We start from the raw sequence: 19,532 nt of genomic DNA on the forward strand, positions 1-19,532 counted from the left end.
CAAGCCGGAGTAGACGCTGAACAACACCAATGTGGTGGACGCCTTCGTCGCCGGCAGGTTCCGGGAGCACATCGCGGTGTTGCTGAACGCTACCGCGCACGATGGTGTACGCTCTGGTGCAGTGCACCCGCGACATGAATTTTATTTTATTTTTTTCAAATGTTCACCATATGCTGATTAATTTGTTTCTCTTGCTTGGTTGCTGCATGATTTTGGTCGTGGTGCAGAACAATCGGGTTTTGGTGTCCCCTCCAGCGTTGTCCTCCACCTCAGCGTCGCCCTCCGCTCTCGGCTCTGGGAGGCCGTCAGTGATGGGGAAGCGACGACGCCGGCTTTGGTGAAGCGACGGGACAACACGAGCTCGTGGCTCGCCACGGCTTTAGCTCCTTCGTTCCTCTTCCCCTTTCCTATACGCGCGTGCCCCGGGGGGAGTGAGGTGCGGGGACAGCGGCAGCTCCGGGACATGGAGCAGAGGGGCGCGGCGGCGGGCGAGCGGAGTCGTCAACGCCCGCCTCCCCCGCAGCGGCGTCCGGCACCGGCCGAACCTGTCTCTCCTGGCCGACCGTTGCACGACCCCGCGTGAGCTCGCCGTCGTCCACGCCGCCATGCTCGTCTCCGGCCGCCTCGCCGACGACGCCTTCGCGGCGACCCACCTTCTCGCCGCCTACGCCGTGCTCTCCCCTCCCGACGCCGTGCTCCGCCTCTTCGCCACGAGCCACGAGCGGCGGCCGGAATTCCGTGCGGAGCGCCGTCGCAACGAGCTCTGCCGCCTCGTGCTGGCTGCTGCGTCGGCGCAGAGGCAGCGCAGGGGGAGGAGGATGGAGGCGGTGGTCCGGCGAGAGAGGAGCCTGGTAGCTGAGGCGGCGGCGGCGGCGGCGGCGGTGAGGTTGCCGAGGTTGCCGCCTCGCAGCCTCGCTCGCCTACGGGAAGAAGATGAAGAAAAGGGAGAGGGAAGAAAGGGGGTGTGAGGATGACATGTGAGCCCACGGAGTTTATTATTTTTCTGAGATATAATTGTCACGTCTACGTCGCGTCAGCGCCATGTCAATGCCACATGAAACGGAGACCTAGTCAAACCATCCACGTAGGCGCCACGTCAGCCAAAACCGCCTCGTCAGCCAAAACCGCCTTCCAAACCACCGAGGGATCTCGTTTACCCCGGTTTTAACAGTTCAGGGACCGTTTGTATCTAGTTTTGGGGTTTACGGACAAAAATTGGATTCGGTGTAAAATTAAGGGATCTTAGACGAACTTATTCCCTCAAGAAATAGACTAGTAGTCACATATGGGCTTGTTTGTTAGAGCCTTTTGGGCCTTGAGTGTAAAATACAACTAGTTCTATTTTTTTAACGGAACAGGCCCAACAGTCCAAGATAAATGAAATGAAATTAACAAACAATGGCTGAATGAGTTGCGACTCTCTTTCTGTTGACCGATAAAATTACACCAGCGACAAAACGCTTTCTGTACGTACTACGAATGAGAAAGAGAAAGAAAAATCGAACTAGAATTAGAATGAACAATAGAGATCGTCGAGGTGAGATTTCTCACCCGCTCTCGCGTGAATTCGCGTGGGATCAATTTGCGAGCAAACGTCACTCCACTGTGCCACGAGGCACGTGCCTGCGTCGTGCAGCTGTCGGCCTCGCCGGCACCGGCACGTCGGCGCGGCACAGGGGGCACGTCGGCCGCAGGCGCAGCCAGGCGTCGACGCAGCGGGCGTGGAAGGCGTGCGGGCAGCAGGGGAGCGCGCGCACCGTCTCCCCTTCCTCCACGGCGCCCAGGCACACCGCGCACTCCGCCGCCGCCGCCGCCGCACTACCTCCGCGGCGGGGAGGGAGCACGAAGCAGGGCAGCCGCGCAATGGCGGCGGAGTCGAGGCCGCCTCCCGACGACGAGCCGCCGATCCCGGCGCCGACCGCCGCCTGGAGATCGCTCAGGCTGTCGACCAGGTGGTTTGCGTAGAGCACCGCGGCGTACCGCAGGACGACGACGGCGAGGGAGAACACCACGAGCTCCAGCGCCAGCCCGTCGTAGCACTGGCCGATCAGTGCGCTCACAACTTCAACGCCGTCCACGGCGCCCACCGTCGCCATCACGACAAACACGTCTCGCCCCGGCACGCCACCGTGGTGTCTGCAGCTGGGGGGGAGAGAGAACCGAGAAACCGAGGCAGTGCGCTACTGGGAGATTCTTGGAGCGCGCCTACCGGTGGTGAGATGAGAGACGAGAAATATCAACGGTCGCCGCACACGAATTGGGCGGGCGCGCGCTGCTGTTTTTTTTGCTACTTGGCTCGCAGATCGGGCGGCGCCGCCGCAGCGGTTTCGGACTCTATCTTCGAGGCAACCACGCGGCCACGCCGACTAAAATAGGTCCAATAAAATACTACTACTACTACTACTTGAGTTCTGGCGTTAAGCAACGGCAAGGCATGGCAACGTTGACGTGCAAGTGTTGGGCCGTTCGCGAGGTTGGGAAGTCAAGCCATTGCTGCCGTCACGCGCAATGCTACATGGTGGGCGCGCGCGCGCCAGCGTGCGACGGCGCGAGGAGGGTGGGTGGCCGGTGTGCGGCGCGACGACGGTTGGATTGAGGGGGGAGTACGGTGGCGCCGCGCTATCGGACAACGGGCGAGTAATGGTCGCATGAAGAGTGCACAGGACATGACAGTGTGTACAATCCTAGTGGTAGTACTACTTCAGTATGGGTCGTGCCAGCGTACTAGTACATTGGTTAGCGCTGCGTGGGCCTTTGCCAGGGTGAGGGGGAAATGAAAAAGAAAAATCAGGTTCAGGAACCCTGATTAGCCCAAAGCACAACGATACGTGTTGTAGTTCGGCGTTGGCATTCGGCTAAATGGTCCATTACTGCTACTCGCCTACTCCATTAGAGAACTGGGCCCCATAAGCCAAGGTTAGTACTATTACATATCACTAGCTGATAAGATAAAGAGGGTGTCTCCTCAATCATCACGATGAACAAAGCCTTAATTGGACACATGACAGGAATCTTTTTCCAGCTGGTTTGGTTTATTTTGATTTCGGACTACTGGGAACTGGTAAGCTTGGAGCAACAAACTGGGGTTCATATACAGTGAAGTTAGTAATACATCTTATTCCCCGCAATTAATTCCGCAAAAGAAAAGTCATTTTTGGCATATAACCGTAGCTGGAATATCTTTATTAACAAAAATAAGAGGAAAGTTTAATATTAGTATAGGTATTACTTGTATGCTTGAAATTTCCTGTACCATTTGAATTTTGAAGATCTATACATGTACAACATTCGAATCGATCGGTGCCAAATTAGTCTTCGAAAAAGTAGGGGCTAAACCACTTCATTTTGGGCTACAATCGATCTGAGGGCCAGGCTTTTCTCGGCTTTGGGCCGTAAGCACGTAAGCTTAAGGCCCCATTTCATTTTAGATGATAAGTTGAGCTTACTAACCGCACACGAAACAAGGTGGATTATTAAGAGCAAAATTAATCAAGTTTTTAATATAATTATATTTATTTGAAAAATACATTTATTATATATTTTTAAAAAACTTGTATATTTTTAAATAATGAAAATGTTTTACATTATCTAAAACATTTAGTGGTTTGAAAAATGTACCCACAATAATTCAAAGGAATGCTATTAGCCCGAACATCAGAAAATAACGGGGCCTACAGCCTACTTTCATCAAGTCCCTGACATACAAACAATGGGAATGTTCAGAAATCAGAAGCGATGGCTGCCAATTGGTACAGGAAAGCCAACACACATTTTTTCAAACCGGTTGTGCTGCGTAGCTAAATGCATCCACAGCAGCTGATGCCGAACGGAGCAATTACATTTCATCATTGATTCGTTCAAGACTTCAAATTATACACTATGTTTCTTCTTCTTTTTTACATGCAAATTCTAATGAGAATCAATCTATCATTTTCTTATTTTCTAATGACCGCTTGCGTAAAATCAAACGGTGTTAAAAAAATGATCACCTCCGTAATGGGGCGCAAAAACTACACATGTCTACCCAAAGGAAAAGGAAAAGATTGAGAATGAAAACGCAAACGCGCGGTCATGTACTCTGTCACGCTGCTATTGCGCCTCCAAGTCCCTCTCGCCATTCTCCAATCTCGCCGGCTCCAGCGCCGACGCCGGCGGCGCGTCCTCATCCTCCGGCGTCTCCGCGCACCTGCCGTCGTCCTCGTCCGGCGGTTTGTTGACCACCACCTCCGCCCGGCACACGGGGCAGGTGGTGTGCGCGACGAGCCACATGTCGACGCAGCCCCGGTGGAAGAGGTGCATGCACCTGGGCAGCTGCCTGGCCACCTCGCCGTCGGCCACCGCGCAGAGGCATATCGAGCACTCCCACCGGTCGCACTCGTCGCCCGTGCCGCGGTACTCGAACTTGGGCAGCGCGGCGATGGCGTCCTCGCCGAGGCCCGGCGCCGGCCGCTTCTTGTTGGTGACGTTCCCGGCCGCCGCCGCCGCCGCCGCCGACGCGGCTGCCACCGTGACCCGGTTCACCGCGCGCCGCATGCGGTAGCACCGTATGGCGCAGAGCACGAGCACGATGACGAGCAGCGAGGCCAAGGAGATGGCGAGGACCTCGAGGTAGGAGGTGGTGGAGCAGCACGCGCGCGGGTTGCTGCTGCTGCGGCGGCGGTACGACAGCCGGGAGAGCGCGAAGCAGGACTGGTCGACGGGGAGGCAGCCGGTGGTGGTCTGCTCGTGCAGGCCGCCCCTGTTGTTGCTGGTGGCGTCGAGGTGGCCGTCGTTGGCGCCCATGGCGCGCATGCATGCAGACGTTCGGGCGGGGGGAGATCGATCGAGTGTGGGATAAGGGATAAATTAATAGGTTGGGTGTCTTTTTCTGGGGTTTTATGCATGTTTGTGGTGATGGGAGGGAGCAACCTGCGGCGGGAATGAGGGGGGAGGGGAACAGTGTTGTGGTACATGCTGACCCTTGACAGAATTAGCTTGTTTGTGAGTGATACTACTCTGATGGCTACGAGTAAATAGGAACGTGTGAATCGTGCTTTCACTTCGCTTTCATTGTGCCACTGCTATATTATTTCTGCTGCTTTGTGGAGATGGACTGCCTTCAAATCGGCCTCTAGGCAGGATCGCTCGTCCGTTGCAACCACAGCCATCGAATCCACAGCACCCAGCCCATATAAACTTGGAGGTCCGTGACGCCCGCCCAAACCCCCGAAGTCCTTGGGGTGGAAAACTTTGGGCCAGGCGACAAGGCAATGGCTGCCATGGACTCGGTATGATCTGAACCAGTCCAAAGGAATGCACGCCGTCTCTTGTCGATCACCTCAGGAGACAAGACAATCCAATCGTCATGGATGGGTGCACCGGGATAGAAGAAAGAACGGATTGCACGAAAACTAGCCGGCCTGCCAGCCTAGGCCATGAGCTTCCCCTTCCATGACGGCTGCCGATATCTTGTGAACCATATCCACAAGCGGCTGATCCTCTAGTGTGTCTGGATCAGGTTCGAATCCACAGGTGCACATTGTAATGATTTTTATGGATATTTTTTTTAAAAAAATTCACGACTATTTGTGTGGTATTTGAGGAGTGGAGGGATACCTATTTAGCAATTGAAAGAGTAACTTTGTTGATGTGGAGGGTGCCATGGGTTTTATGAATGCAATATGTATACTCAATGACCTTATCTTGAGTACTGTTTGCCAATTTCAGATGAAGATTCACAAATAAAATTAAATAATTGTGTACTACTTATCTTAGGTTGGTAGTTTTTGATTTGTTTCCTCTTCATGATTGGTGTCTTTATATTTATTTGAACTACACTCATTCTGAGTGTTAGGTTATAATAATTGGTTGTAGCTAATTGAGTAAATATCATGATGTTTTATTCTATTATCTTAAAAAAAATACTCGATGACCTTAAATACGATGAAGCGAGGGAAGTGGAGAGGGTAGGAAGATTACATAGCCTGATCCGGTGAATTTTCAAAAAAAAAAAAATCCTACACAGCCTGATCGATGGGCTCTACCATTTCGCTACCATATGTATCAAAAGGGTAAGTGAATAGATTTAATACTACTTCAAGATCTTGCTTTGATTAATTTTGAAATGATTGAAGGGTTGAGAATTATGACAACGACAGCTGAATTCTAAATTCCTTTTTAAAAAACATATTGTTTTGCTTACGGTCAGATTTTCTTTAGCATTTCCTGTATTTTCCTATTATATATTGAGCGAAATCTGTCTCCACCAAAACAACGATATCTTTTTTTTTCTTTTGAAAGTTATATGTTGTACTATGTAAAATGGATTCAAATACTTTGGATGATCATACCCACAGATGAGTTAACAAATTCATTTTGCCAATTCACATTTTGCAGCTTCTAATGCCTGATCAGGGAGGTGCGACATGAATATGATAGCTGTGGATCAATAAAATTTTGCGAGTGGTGCCATAAAGAAAGTTGCATGACTTGGTCTAACAATACAACAGATTACAGACACCATTTATTTACTGGAATTATTGGAGAAAATTTCAAAGGGGGATAAAACAACGTGTACATGTCGTGGTTTCAAGTTAACTGGTTAATTTCATGTTTGCATGGTCAACTATGTCTGAAAACATCTTTACAAAAAACAATGTCCCTAAAAGGGACTAAAGCAACATTTTAACCGCACGTTAGGAAGCTTTTTCTTTCTTTCTTTTTTTTTTGTGTAAATGTACATACGTGCTGCCGTGTCGATCACCTCCTAGCTAGAGTCCTACTGGATCGAATCTCAATCTGAATATCTGGTGGATGATATAATTCAATCGATCAGCTGCATGCACTTCCGCAACGATGCTAAAAACTAGAGAAGAATAATAAGTAAATATGAACAAGAAGCGACTAATGTAAATTTCAAAACATATATACAACATTTCACGCTCCTCAAATTTTGTAAATCCAAAAACAAAGCAGAGTTTACAAGGCTCACCGGAAAACGACTGCTATTTACTCTCCAAGTCCGTTTCCGGGCCAGGCGCTCGCGCATCGAGCTGCTCTGGCGGCGCCGACGCGGCACGCGACGTTGACGACGCGCCCACCATTTCACCCTTCAGCATCTCAACCGGCACGACGACGGACATAGACACGCGTGGCCCGACGAGGTCGGGCGTCACCGCTATGCGCGCGACTATGGCGTCGGCGAGCTCGTCGGCCGGCGCGGCCTTCCCGCGGCACACCGGGCACGAGGCGCGGGACGAGAGCCACATGTCGATGCACTCCCGGTGGAACACGTGCCCGCACGCCGGGAGCTGCCTCACCGTCTCCCCCTCGTCGACGGCGCTGAGGCACACCGCGCACTCCACCGACGACGACGACGCCGAGTCCGAGACCTCGCCGTCGTCACGGGCTCGCACGTACGGGAACGACGGGAGGCGCGCGATGGCGGCGGCGTCTAGGCCGAACCTAGGCGGCGTCGGCCGCCGCTGCTCCTGCTCCATGACCAGGGGACGATCACGCCGGCGACGAGCAACGCGGAGTGCTCGAAGGCAGATGAAGATGGTGATGAGGAAGAAGCTCAGGGCGAACGACGCGGCCAACGCGCCGAACAACGTCGTGGTGCTGCAGCATCCGGAGTTGCCGCCGCCGCCGCCGCCGGCCGCCTCTCCTCCCGGCAAGTATGTCGTCGTGCCATTTGACGACGACATGGTGGTGGTGGTGGAAGGAAGGGACTTTTGTGACTTGTGAGACCGTGAACTTAGTAACGAACCGTATATAATGTTGACCTTCGTTTCTTTTCTGTTTAAACGAGAAGACGACGTGTGTGCTGAGCTGGCGCTTGGATTGCCACGTTGTCGCTTGGTTTGGACCAGCTAGGCCCTTGTTTGTTTGGCCCAAGTTGGCGGCCCGCCTAGCAGTACGGTCCGGCCTGCGTTCGCATGGGCCCGGCCCACAGGTTTCAGTTAGCCCATTTCCCAGTTTCACCTTTTCCTATGATGATGATATCGGTCAGCTCCGTTACAGTATTTTCCGTTCCGTTGACAGTTTTTCGGTACCTTTATTACTGGTGTGAAAGCGAATAAATGTTTGCTATAGTTAGTAAATAGAGATATGGAATGAGGTGAATTTATTTGCTTGCTATTGATTTTACGCGTCTTTTTTTTTTACCGCGTCTGGCTGTTGATTGGTAACGGGCGTTTTCGTCCTCATCCAAGCTCTGTATCTAAAACTGTATACGTACAAGATTATATTATTATATACCCTATAAAAAGGCAAAAGAAAACGTACGCGGTTATCCTCAAAAAAGAGGGGGTTAAAAACGGAGGGGAATTACGGTACAATGCAGACGCTTCTATTGTACGCAATTATCTAGTAACTGCTACAAAAATGTTGACTTGGCGTTGCAAGATTGAAACGGCTTACTGGAAGATAAAAATGAGCTAGTTTGTGCCGGCTAAAATTCGTCTGAAATGCATATGACACGTTGGAATCACACAGGCAGAACGAAATGTGGCCTCCTATTTTGTACAACACGCTGGAAGTATTGCTTGTGGAAAATAATCTTCTATGAAAATTTTGTGTATTGAATGGGGACACTGGTAGGATTTAGGCTGTGTTTGCTAGTCCACGTTCCTAACCGAAACAGTTCGTGCAGAAAACGAAGCGGTCCATTAGCGCGTGATTAATTAAGTATTAGCTAATTTTTTTAAAAAATAGATTAATTTGATTTTTTAAGCAATTTTCGTATAGAAACTTTTTGCAAAAAAGCAACATTAAGCAGTTTGAAAAGCGTGCAAATGGAAAACGAGGGAGAGTGGTTCAGAAAAGGGGTGCCAAAAATAGCCTTAGAGTGCTTGGAAGAGAACTATTATTAGAAAAAAAAAAGAATAACTTTTAGTATTGTGGCAACTTAAATGGAATAACTTTACTACGTACCATGTCTTTACGATGTTGAAGCGCCACATTATATTAACGTGGGACCATAGTTATAGTTCAACTAATCATTATACGAAACCGTTGGCTTTAGACATAACGGACTATTCTTAATAATTAGTTGCACCCACTTCATTCAAATAGTATTATGTCTTTGCCCGGGAAACCCGGCCCGACCTAATGCTGCTAGGTGAACTTAGGGTTTAAGCGGGGAGCTACAATTTTACGTTGATTTCTTCATAGAAAATAGAGTTTTCTTAGCACACTTGGTTGATCCACACTGTGATGAATTTTGAGTGGTTTAGTGTGCTCATAGGGTGAAACATTGTAATGTTTTCTTATTGAACTTATACATAATGCTACTATTCGTTAGAACCAATTTTCACTGACAAATGGACCCACCATACCCATGTAAAAGGAGGACCATCCTGTCAGTGACAATTGGTAGGATTTCTATAGTTTGCATGTTTATCAAAAACACATTGGATAAAATCTTCTTATTATGACACCCCTCATTTCCCTATATAAGAAGGCGGCCTCCCCCTCTTTGTTCTTCATCGAGCTCATTCTTGCTATAGCCACATATACCTCTTAAGAAATCATTTAGTAGTTTCTTCCATCTCCTTTTGGATGCCTGTCTCACCATGACTGGTCTCCAACAAGGTGGCAAGATGTTTGTAGCTCTCGCTTAATGGTTTCCTTCTCCACCAGAGATCTCTGTAATCTCCCTAGCTAAGGTAACATCCTGTTCTCCATTAGAGGAGATGCATGTTTTCTTCGACATGATTCATATCTATGCATAGCTATATGAACGTATTTAATTTTAGATGCAGGTCTTCATTAACACATTTTTTAAAAAGGCGACAAAAGATTTACCGTGTTTGTATTGATAGAGCAGTGGAGCTATATGGACGTAGTTAATTTTAGATGTTCACTAATATTTTTTTAAAGAGGCGACAAAAGTTTTACCATGTTTGTATTAATAGAGCAGTGAACGATTGCGGTAAAAAATATATATATACACAGGCCATCCGCCATCAAGTATCATGCCCGTAAAATGATTAAAAAAAATCAGGAGTTATCTCCTAACGAAGGAAACTCACGGAGCTTCGCAGCTCCAGCTTACCCAAGTAGCCACATCTTCCTTAATTTTGATAATGATGCTCTTCTTTAACATGAATCATATGTATGCTTAGCCATATGACCATAGTTTATTTTTTAACAAAAATGGTAGATGCATCTATATAATTATGTATATACTAGCTATTTGGAACCACTTAACATTAAAAGCAATTAAATCCAGAAACAAGAGTGTAGATCTAGCTATAATTTTTTTCCAGATCTAGCTATGTTTATATTTTTTAGATCTAGCTTATATGTCTATCACTATAAACTAATCTTTTATTAAATTTCCATTTTAGGGTTCGCCTCTCTCACAAAATCTCTTTTTGGTATAAATCTCCATCGATCCCCTCATCGCCGATCATGCCGAGGAGGGCGAGGAGGACCGGCGCGGCGTACGTCGACGACGAGAGGGAGCGCGACATCACCTTCTTCAAGCGGCGGAACGGGCTGTTCAAGTGCGCCAGCGACCTCTCCATCCTCACCGGCGCGAGCGTCGCCGTGGTCATCGAGGACCAGAACCGCAGCAAGTTCCACGCGGTCGGGACGCCGACGGTGCAGGCCGTCGTCGACGCCGCCCTCTCAAGCGACGTGGAGGAGGCGGCGGCTGAGGCGCGGCCGGTCGCCGACGAGCAGCTGATGGAGAGGATCGCGCCGCTGGAGAGGGAGCTGGCTTGGCTGAAGGGTGAAGCTGCCGAGAAGGATGAGACGACGAAAGCATCCAAAGCTCGGTTCAAGATGGCCCAGAAGAAGGAGGAGAACGAAGAGGAGGGTGACACGAAGAAGAAGAAGCTCTTCTTCTCCAAGCCCGACAAGCTCAGCTCCGACGAGATGAATGAACTGTTAGCTGAGATGCTTGAGATCAAGAAGGAACTCAACGTGCGGCTACCCCCGCTACGTCGTCGCGGTGGCAAGCGGCCAATCCAGGGCTCTAGCGTGCCACCTCCACCGCCGCCGCCGCCACCACCGCCGCAGCCGGAGCAACAGCTGCAGCTGCCGCAATGGCCGAATCTGTCCGGTCCTTATAACCAGTTGCTTCCTGTGGCGCCGCCGCCATTTGTCGCTGATCAGCCACCTCCACCTCCACCGCCAGCAGCAGGAGGGTCTCTCTGGATCCCTGAGCTGCCTCCACCTCCGGTGGAGGGGTCGCCATGGGCTGGTCTGCTTCCGCTGCGACCACCACGGTTTGCCGGGATGGAGCCATCCTTTCTTGAATCACAGCAAGCTCCGCCTCCGGCACAGGTCAGCACACAGCTAGCACCACTACCTCTGATACGGGAGGAAGCTCCATTGCTGCAGGAGCCATTTCTGTTTGCTGATCAAGCACCAGTACTTGCTCCTCTGCCGGCGCCATTGCAGATGCCTGTGGCAGAAACTCACTTGCCACTGCAGGCTCCATTGCTGCAGGAGCCATTTCTATTCTCTGATCATGCACCGACGCTTGCTCCTCTGCCATCGCCATTGCAGATGCCTGTGGCTGAAACTCACCTGCCACTGCAAGTGCAGGCTCCGTTCATGCAAGAACCATTTCTGTTTTCTGATCAGGCACCAGTGCTTGCTCCTCCGCCGACGCCATTGCAGATGCCAGTGGAAGCTCACATGCCACTGGAGGCTCCATGGATCCAAGAACCATTTCTCATGCCTGATCAAGCACCGGTCCATGCTCCTCCACCAACGCCATTGCTGATGCCAGTGGGAGCTGATCACTTCCCACTCGAGGCTCCATTGTTCCAAGAATCACTTATAATGGCTGATCAGAAATCTGTGCATGCTCTTCCTCCACCTCCATTGCAGATGCCTTTGGAAGCTCACCTGCCACCTGCAGCACAAGTGTATAACCAAGATCTGGCCGTGCAGCAGCAACCCCAAGAGTATGAAAACTATGACTACATGTTTGAGAACGTGGGGCTCTCACAGGCACAGCCGGTGGCCGCTGGCGCCGGCGACGCAGGCTTTGCAGCTATAGGCAACGACGACAACCCGTTCGGCTACCAACAGTTGGTTGCCTCTCCTCTCTATGATGGACAGATCTACTTCGGCTCCGGGGTTGATAACATGGGCGTTCCTCCTACTGGTGATTTTGGTGGTGTTCCTGAAGCTGCTTTGCCGGAAGTCGAGCATGCGTCTTCGTCCGGTTGGGGAAACAACATTACTGGTGATGCTGGTGCATGGTTCTGAGGAACTAGGAACCGACTGTCTGTCTGTCTGTCTCTTCTTAGATAGCATTTTGGAAAATGCTGATGTGTCTCGATAATTGAGCTTATTTAGTTAGGCCTCTTGGAGGCAAAATAATATTTGTTTGTCGAGGCAATGAGAATAATATATGTGGTTTTATTGATGTTGATGAATTTTAGACTCGTGGCAAAATAATATTTGTTTGTTGAGGCAATGCGAATAATATATGTGGTTTTATTGATGTTGATGAATTTTAGGCTCGTAAAATGTGTGCCTGATAACCTACTTTTTTTCTCTCTTTTTTTTACAATAAGAATGAGCACGCACGCACGTACCACTACGCATGCATGTTACATGCACGTAAATATACCTTGTATAGGGCACGTGTGAACTAAACTTGTCTCGCCTCTAGAACTCCTTTTACTGGGAGGGGTTAGAAAGGTGGGGTCCACATGATGATGCTCTTCATTGAAAACTGCTCATAGTAAACTACTTCCTCCGTATTTTAATGTATAACGTCGTTGATTTTTTGACTAACATTTGACTATTCGTCTTATTCAAAATACGACACAAAGTTCGTGAATATCTCAGATTGGATATTTTAACCAACCACAAAGTTTGTGAAACCACACAATAATTTGTTGATATTTTAATCGACCATGTTCTTAGAAACAATATGTAAATCACACAAAAAGTACGCAAATAATGTAATGGAGAATTAGAGCATCCGATGGCCATGAACTACCGATGCGGTATCAATGTACCTCCAACTAATATTACGACAATTATGTCATTTTTCATCTCTTAAGAAAATTATCCTTTTACCCTTCCTACCTAAGTATCTATAGCAATACTTAAATACCTTTTATATGATACCTTTAATTGTGGAGTGTTGGATCTTTGCTATTTTTGGAATGCTTTGGCACAAGTAACTGACAAAGCGCATGCATTTATTATCATACTTTATTTTTAAGAAAAAATGAAAGATTTTACAGAGGAAACTGCAATAATGAAAAGTTTCAAGAGACTCCATAATTAGTCTTATCCATGCAAGTGGTTGAAGTTCATCAGATAATGTCCTTGAGCCGTTTACCCTTAAGGTTAACAAGGATGAAAACCTTGTACACTCTCTCTACGAGAATTTGTCAAGTTGTTATCTTACTAAAGGAAATATAAAATTATGTGTTCACGTTTGCCCTAAAAAGCTTAGATTTAGCAAATAAACCAGATAAAAAATATATATCACTTATATTAGCATGGGGGACAATTATATATGATGGTTTAGATTAGACAAAGAATATTATTACTTTCATCTTAAAATATAGGTGTGTTTTGTTTCGTTAGGTCAAGAATTTAACCAATGATTACTTTACGATATAATTTTATCACACAAAATTAATTTATTAATATAAAAAAACTAATTGCTTATGATATTCTAATATTTTCTTTATTACACAAATAATATTCTAATAGAGCAACTGTTGATTAAATTATTGTCTTAACAAAATAAAATACGCCTTTTGAAACATATGTAGTAAATCCCTGTTGAAAAATCGATTTAAAAATATCTAATTCCGTATTAAAAATAGAAAAAAAAACTGAAAAATTCGAGCCAAATACTATATACGAGTAAATGAAAATCAGAATAAAATAAAAATTCAGAGGAAATCTAGGTTTTGCCATCGATAAGTTTTAGAATCTATGTTCTATCATCAACAAGTACAAGTTCTACAAAAATAAATACTATCATACAATCGAATCATCTCTTACTATAAAGTTATAACCCACTAACTCCTAAATCTTAACATGCAAAGATGTCACATCATCATCCACTAACAATCATCAAATTTGAACATAATGCAAACAAGCTATATTATCTATTATTTTATAATTATTAAATTTTAGAGCTTTTAAAATGAAAGCATGCTAAATCATCATCCCACATAATTCACATAATATTTCAATTTATATCTTTAATATTTTTTTATAATATGCTATGTACCTATATAGTTCATCCTCACTTCGTCAATGTTATTTCTCTCTTCTCTCATTAAGTCATATCACATCAATTGTTTTTAGTGCTTAAATGATTAATCTATGGTCTAAATTATCTCTCACCTTTTCTTCTCTCATTAATTAAGCCATATCACCTTAACTGTTTTTATCCTTTAGATGATTAATCTACGGTCCAAACTATCTCAATACTTTTCTTCTTTCATAAAGTCATATCACCTTACTTTTACATTTGAATCATCATTCTATATACTATTTAAATTTAAATTATCATAGACCACATTAACTTACGTAATGTTATGTTGTTTAGATATTTTACATATTATTTTTACTTACTGTTATCATACTAAACTCCCACAGCAACACGTGGAGTTTCACCTAGTTTTTCAAAGAAACGCAACAACATGCGGGGTTTCACCTACTTTATCAAAGAAATGCCACCCTGGTCCTCTTTCTTCATGGTATTCCGTTAGCCTATGCAGAAAGACTTTGCCCATGTATGTATGGTTGTTCATGGTTTTTGCAAATTAAACCAATTAACCTGTCAACCCAATCCAAACCAAACCACTGTAAGTGGGTCAAGCCGGTTCATTGGGTTTTAGTTAAAGGTGTAAGAATGCCAATGGGTCAAGTTGAGCTCGAGTAGAACAAGACACCAGACAAAACCAGTCCAATTCGTCCCGATTTGTGCACTCATACATGTGCACTCCTTTTTGGTGGCGACGGTAGAACCGCGTGGAGGTCTCAGTTGTATTGGTGGAAGAGGAAGGTCCTACCTTCCTTCCGATAGCTTCTGAAGTACATCCCTAATTTTACTATTGTCCATTCTCAAATATGTTTGTTCTTAGATATGAACTGATATGGTTGATTAATCTTACTTTTTCTCAGGATAGTTTCATTCGTTTGGTATCTGACAATCTGATGATGTAATAAGAAAAGAGAGGGAGAAAGAGAGAAACAGCATGGAAGCAAAAGTTTAGCTCAAGCCGGTAGCTATGGTGGTGTAGGTTTGCGTGGTGGCTAATCATCAATGTAGGCTGTGATAGGTGGTAACTGGTCAAGGAGAGGTGGGAGCATCTGAGACTATTTATAATATCTATCGATAAATTTTCTCTAAAAAAATTGTCAGATATAAGTGTAGTGCAACCATAATGCAATTATATTGTAGTACGTAACTTGCATGTAACTACAGTATAACTTATACGAAACTTTCAAAAATACCATAGTAACAAGCTACTCTTGTGAAGTGGAGGTTGCATGATCAAATCTCCTCACCCATTTGCACGCGGTGATTTTTTCCTTCCCTTCTTTCATGTATCTCAAAGCAAATCTAATAGTTCAAAATTATGTGAAAGTCACATAGAAATTATGTTGTAGTCACATGCAACTTATATTGTTTTTACTTTACAAATGCATTGTTTACATCTGACAAATGTATTTTTAAGATAATAGATAAAAGAGTGGTCCAAAATGAAACATCGGTAATAAAATGATGGCCTAAAGTGAAATTTACTCTATATAAAATCTAGCCTTTATTTCAACAGAAGCTACAACTACTAATCACATTGTTTTTGATAAAAAGCCAAACATGAAAGTATCTAACAAATAATGATGAGAAGACAAATTTGACCAATAAAAGTGAAGAGATATAACTTATATGGAAATCAATCCCTAAAGCCCTTCTATAGTCAGAATTGCTAAATGGTTGTTGGTAGAAAATTGAGACCAAAACTTTGAAAATTTCTAACCTTAGGATTTGCTTCATGATTCATGTTCCAGCGACCCCAACACTTCTCTTCCATCCGGCGATGTCCCTGCGAGTTGCGCTTTAGGGTATTGAGTTGGGGTGAGAGAGGAAATGGGGAGGGGAAAGAGGGAGAACATCGTTTGGCTTAAGAGTGATGACCATGGGAAAAGGCAGCCAAGCGTTGGGCGATCGACATGGGCAGGAGGCGAGGAGCCGGTGCCGATGATGAAGCCGTGGGGATGGAGGAAGGTAGTGGGTCGGTGTTGGCGGCAAGGGCAAACTAAAGCTTGTGCCTAAGATGAGGATATGGTTGGTGTTGGCGAATCTAGCCATGGGGGCTGCTAGAGACGTGAACAATGGCTGGGTAAGGCCACCTCGCCGCCATCAGCTTGAGAAGGATGAGAGCTATTGATGGCCAAAAGGGTCGGGGCCCGACGGCCTAGCCCACGGCATGGCCCGAATGCTGGGCCATGCCTGGGCCTCTTCCTTAGCACGACCAGGTCAAACGATCAGGGATGCCAAATAGATTAGGAAGGAAAAATAGACTTATTCCAGCCATATAAGGCATGGCCTAAAGATATGAGGGATTCAAAATAGACTTATTTATACCCATATAAGACACAACCCAAGAGATGAGGGAGGAAAAATAGACTTATTCCAAGGAGAACGATAGGCCGGCCTGTTGTGCCTTCGGCCCAGCCCAGCATGACCCTTCTTACTGAACCGTGCCTGAGCTGTTGGTGCAGCCCATGGGCGGGCACAACACTGCCCGATGTATCGATCGGGCCGTGCCTTGTCGTGCTCGGGCCGGGCCGGGCGGCCCATTTGGCCATCTACAAGGAAAGCTAGGAAAGGGGATGAGGCCGGTTGTGGGGCCTTGCTGGCACCATTGGCGCATTCTGACCGGCCAATAAGGCTAGACGACGACAGAGAAGCGGCGGCATCAAGTGGACTCTCAATTGAGTCATGGCGGCAGGGTAGGAGTGAGGAGGGAGGAGATGAGGTGTTAGATAATTGGGTATTGCACAAATGTCAAAGCTATGCAATCGTCTTGACTATATTCGATGGAACAAAACTCGTAACAATTACCACAGAAGCACTTTACTTTTGCCCTTTTTTCTTTTGCTGGGAATGTATTATGCAGTTGTTTCTTAGCTATATATGGGAAAGAAATAAAGAATCACATCACAAATGCGTTTCACAATCTACACTTGATAGAGCTCCTATAGCAAAATAAAGAATCACATCACAACTCTGAAGTTCGTCGTCATCGTCGATCCTCAATTCCTTGCAGCCTCGCAGCTAGGAGAGTTGGAGGATCCCGGTTGACCAGTCAATGCCGTTGACCTGCCACCGGCTTCGTCAGAGCCGCCGTGTATGGTCACGACCACGGTAATTCCTCCGTCACCGAGCGACGACGACGACTGCGCCGTCGCCGTCGCCGCCGCCGAAGCCCTCGCCTTGGGTACTTCCGCCTCGGCCCGGCAGAGCGGGCACGTGGTCCTGGAGCGCAGCCACGCGTCGACGCACTCCACGTGGAAGACGTGCCGGCAGTTGGGCAGCTCCCGCACCTTCTCGCCGTCGGCGAGCTCCGACAGACACACGGCGCAGTCGGCGGCGGTGGCGCCAGGCCCGCCGCGGTTGGAGCCCTCCCCACCACCGCCCCCGCCGCCGTTCTTCCGGTACGCGGTGACCGGCAGCGCGGCGAGCGCGGACGCGTCCAGCCCGCGGCGGCCGCTCACGCCGAGCGAGTTCAACGACCGCAAGATCCCCCCTGCCAGGCCGCCACGACGACGGCCTCCGCCGCCACCGCCGGGCCGCACCACGAGGTAGTACAGCAAGACGCGGGTGACGGCGAAGACGACGGCGATCACGAACAGGATCACGACGGCCGTGAGCAGCACGCGCCCGCTGAAGTTGTAGCTCTGCTGCTGACTCCACGAATCCTCCGACCTCGCCGCCGGCGGCGCGCCCGACAAGGCTGTATCCGACATGACCAAACTATCCCTTATCCTCTAAATCTTCCACTCTTTCTGCTGCTACTATTCACTAACCTAACTTGCAAGACCAGAGCAAAGCCCTACTACTACTACTACTACTACCTCGCCGCCGGTTTAATCAACACCGGATAAGCTAACCTTGGGTTAGTAGACGAGCAGGTCAACATGGGGATTCCGTCACTGTCATCACCAACGAGTACATCTGTACATGGCAATTACTTGCTTTGCTTTGTTCAACGTTAGACGTTTTTAGCCTCGAGAATGGTCGTCCGGTCTCTGTCTGCCGATTTTGCATTCGACGAACAGGAGCAGTTAATGTTGAAATGAACGAGATATTTAAGCGTACTTGGATGAGACGTCGCTGTTCGGTGTAATTACCAACCTGCATCAAGGAAGGGGACAGGAAGGTTCAATGGATTGAGGAGTCAAAAAACTCTTCTGCCGACTGTCTTGTGGTGTGCAACCGCGGACCGGAATTCGAGTGTTTTGAGATGCCTTTGGGCCTTGGCCGACAATAAGGTTTCTGTGGGCTGTACGGTCCGAGTGTTGGGCTGCGCAGGCAATACTCGCGTGCAAAGTGGGCCGGCGGGGCGACCCATGAGGGTGAATCTATTGGGCTCTTCTGCGGAGGCTGGGCTGGGCTGGAACGGGTTGGGACTTGCCTTTTCGGAGTGCCGCCGGTGACTGGCGTTTGGAGGTTTCAGTGTTTCACCCAGACTGAACGAGTCGGGATCGAGAACGCTAATACGCGATCAGTCGCGCGCCTCCTCTTCCGCGCGACTGGACATGTGTCGCGCGTGGAGAGGGGCGCGGGTGGTGGCGTGGTTTTCTTTTTTTTTTGTTTCCTTTTTTTCCGCACATTCCTTTTTTTTGTTTGTTCTGTTTTTTTCCGTGTTTTTTTTCGAACGGTTTCTTTTCTTTTTCGGTTCCCTTTTTTCCCGCACGTTCCTTTTTTTTTTGTTGTTTGTTCTGTTTTTTTCCGCATTTTTTTCGCACCCTTTTTTTCATCTAGTTTTTTCGGTTTTTTCATATGTATGTGTATAAAGTTTGTATATATGTAGGCAAAGTTTGTATACACGTATAAAGAAAGATACGGAGAGAAAGTTGGTATATGTACGTATATAAAGTTTGTATACACGTAAACAAACTTTACATACGTGTATACAAACTTTGTGTATATACGTATATAAAGTTGGTATATTTTATATACATACATATATAAACTTTATATATAACGTATACAAACTTTGTATTTATGTATATACTTTTTATACATATACACAAAAAATATAAATATACAATATACATATATATACATACATACATACATACATATATATACATACATACATACATACATACATACATATATATATATATATATATATATATATATATATATATATATATATATATATATATATGTGTGTGTGTGTGTGTGTACTGTAGATGAGAGAGACTAGAAGGCCAGAACTGACCGCGCGCCGCGCGCGACTGACCGCCGATCAGCCATCCCCGGTGGGGATTGGTTGGTTTTCTATCCTTTAATTCCCTCCGTGTTTTTT

General features: G+C 46.9%; 5 protein-coding genes across 5 annotated transcripts; 1 reads left to right on the forward strand and 4 right to left on the reverse strand.

Moving 5' to 3' along the window:
* Positions 1 to 1,311: 1,311 nt before the first annotated feature.
* On the reverse strand, positions 1,312 to 2,413 carry LOC127760182 (RING-H2 finger protein ATL39-like). The gene has a single exon (XM_052284402.1). It carries the CDS (start codon positions 2,094 to 2,096, stop codon positions 1,596 to 1,598), a length of 501 nt encoding a protein of 166 aa, XP_052140362.1. The 5' UTR covers positions 2,097 to 2,413; the 3' UTR covers positions 1,312 to 1,595.
* Positions 2,414 to 3,727: 1,314 nt separating this feature from the next.
* LOC127760470 (RING-H2 finger protein ATL72-like) lies at positions 3,728 to 4,816 on the reverse strand. Its single transcript, XM_052284737.1, has one exon. The coding sequence runs from the start codon at positions 4,789 to 4,791 to the stop codon at positions 4,090 to 4,092; it is 702 nt and encodes a 233-aa protein (XP_052140697.1). The 5' UTR covers positions 4,792 to 4,816; the 3' UTR covers positions 3,728 to 4,089.
* Positions 4,817 to 6,932: 2,116 nt separating this feature from the next.
* On the reverse strand, positions 6,933 to 7,700 carry LOC127760688 (RING-H2 finger protein ATL39-like). The gene has a single exon (XM_052284986.1). It carries the CDS (start codon positions 7,683 to 7,685, stop codon positions 6,984 to 6,986), a length of 702 nt encoding a protein of 233 aa, XP_052140946.1. The 5' UTR covers positions 7,686 to 7,700; the 3' UTR covers positions 6,933 to 6,983.
* Positions 7,701 to 10,395: 2,695 nt separating this feature from the next.
* Positions 10,396 to 12,210, forward strand: LOC127755287 (formin-like protein 5). Its single transcript, XM_052280942.1, has one exon. It carries the CDS (start codon positions 10,396 to 10,398, stop codon positions 12,208 to 12,210), a length of 1,815 nt encoding a protein of 604 aa, XP_052136902.1.
* A 4,790-nt stretch (positions 12,211 to 17,000) lies between these two features.
* Positions 17,001 to 18,237, reverse strand: LOC127759817 (RING-H2 finger protein ATL46-like). Its single transcript, XM_052284040.1, has one exon. It carries the CDS (start codon positions 17,959 to 17,961, stop codon positions 17,248 to 17,250), a length of 714 nt encoding a protein of 237 aa, XP_052140000.1. The 5' UTR covers positions 17,962 to 18,237; the 3' UTR covers positions 17,001 to 17,247.
* Between the last annotated feature and the right edge of the window lie 1,295 nt (positions 18,238 to 19,532).

The sequence above is a fragment of the Oryza glaberrima genome, chromosome 1, assembly GCF_000147395.1.
Source record: "Oryza glaberrima chromosome 1, OglaRS2, whole genome shotgun sequence".
NCBI lineage: Eukaryota > Viridiplantae > Streptophyta > Magnoliopsida > Poales > Poaceae > Oryza > Oryza glaberrima.

Coding starts and splice junctions, on each gene's coding strand:
- LOC127759817 (XM_052284040.1), bottom strand. CDS start 17,961: ATGTCGGATACAGCCTTGTCGGGCGCGCCGCCGGCGGCGAGGTCGGAG.
- LOC127760688 (XM_052284986.1), bottom strand. CDS start 7,685: ATGTCGTCGTCAAATGGCACGACGACATACTTGCCGGGAGGAGAGGCG.
- LOC127755287 (XM_052280942.1), top strand. CDS start 10,396: ATGCCGAGGAGGGCGAGGAGGACCGGCGCGGCGTACGTCGACGACGAG.
- LOC127760182 (XM_052284402.1), bottom strand. CDS start 2,096: ATGGCGACGGTGGGCGCCGTGGACGGCGTTGAAGTTGTGAGCGCACTG.
- LOC127760470 (XM_052284737.1), bottom strand. CDS start 4,791: ATGCGCGCCATGGGCGCCAACGACGGCCACCTCGACGCCACCAGCAAC.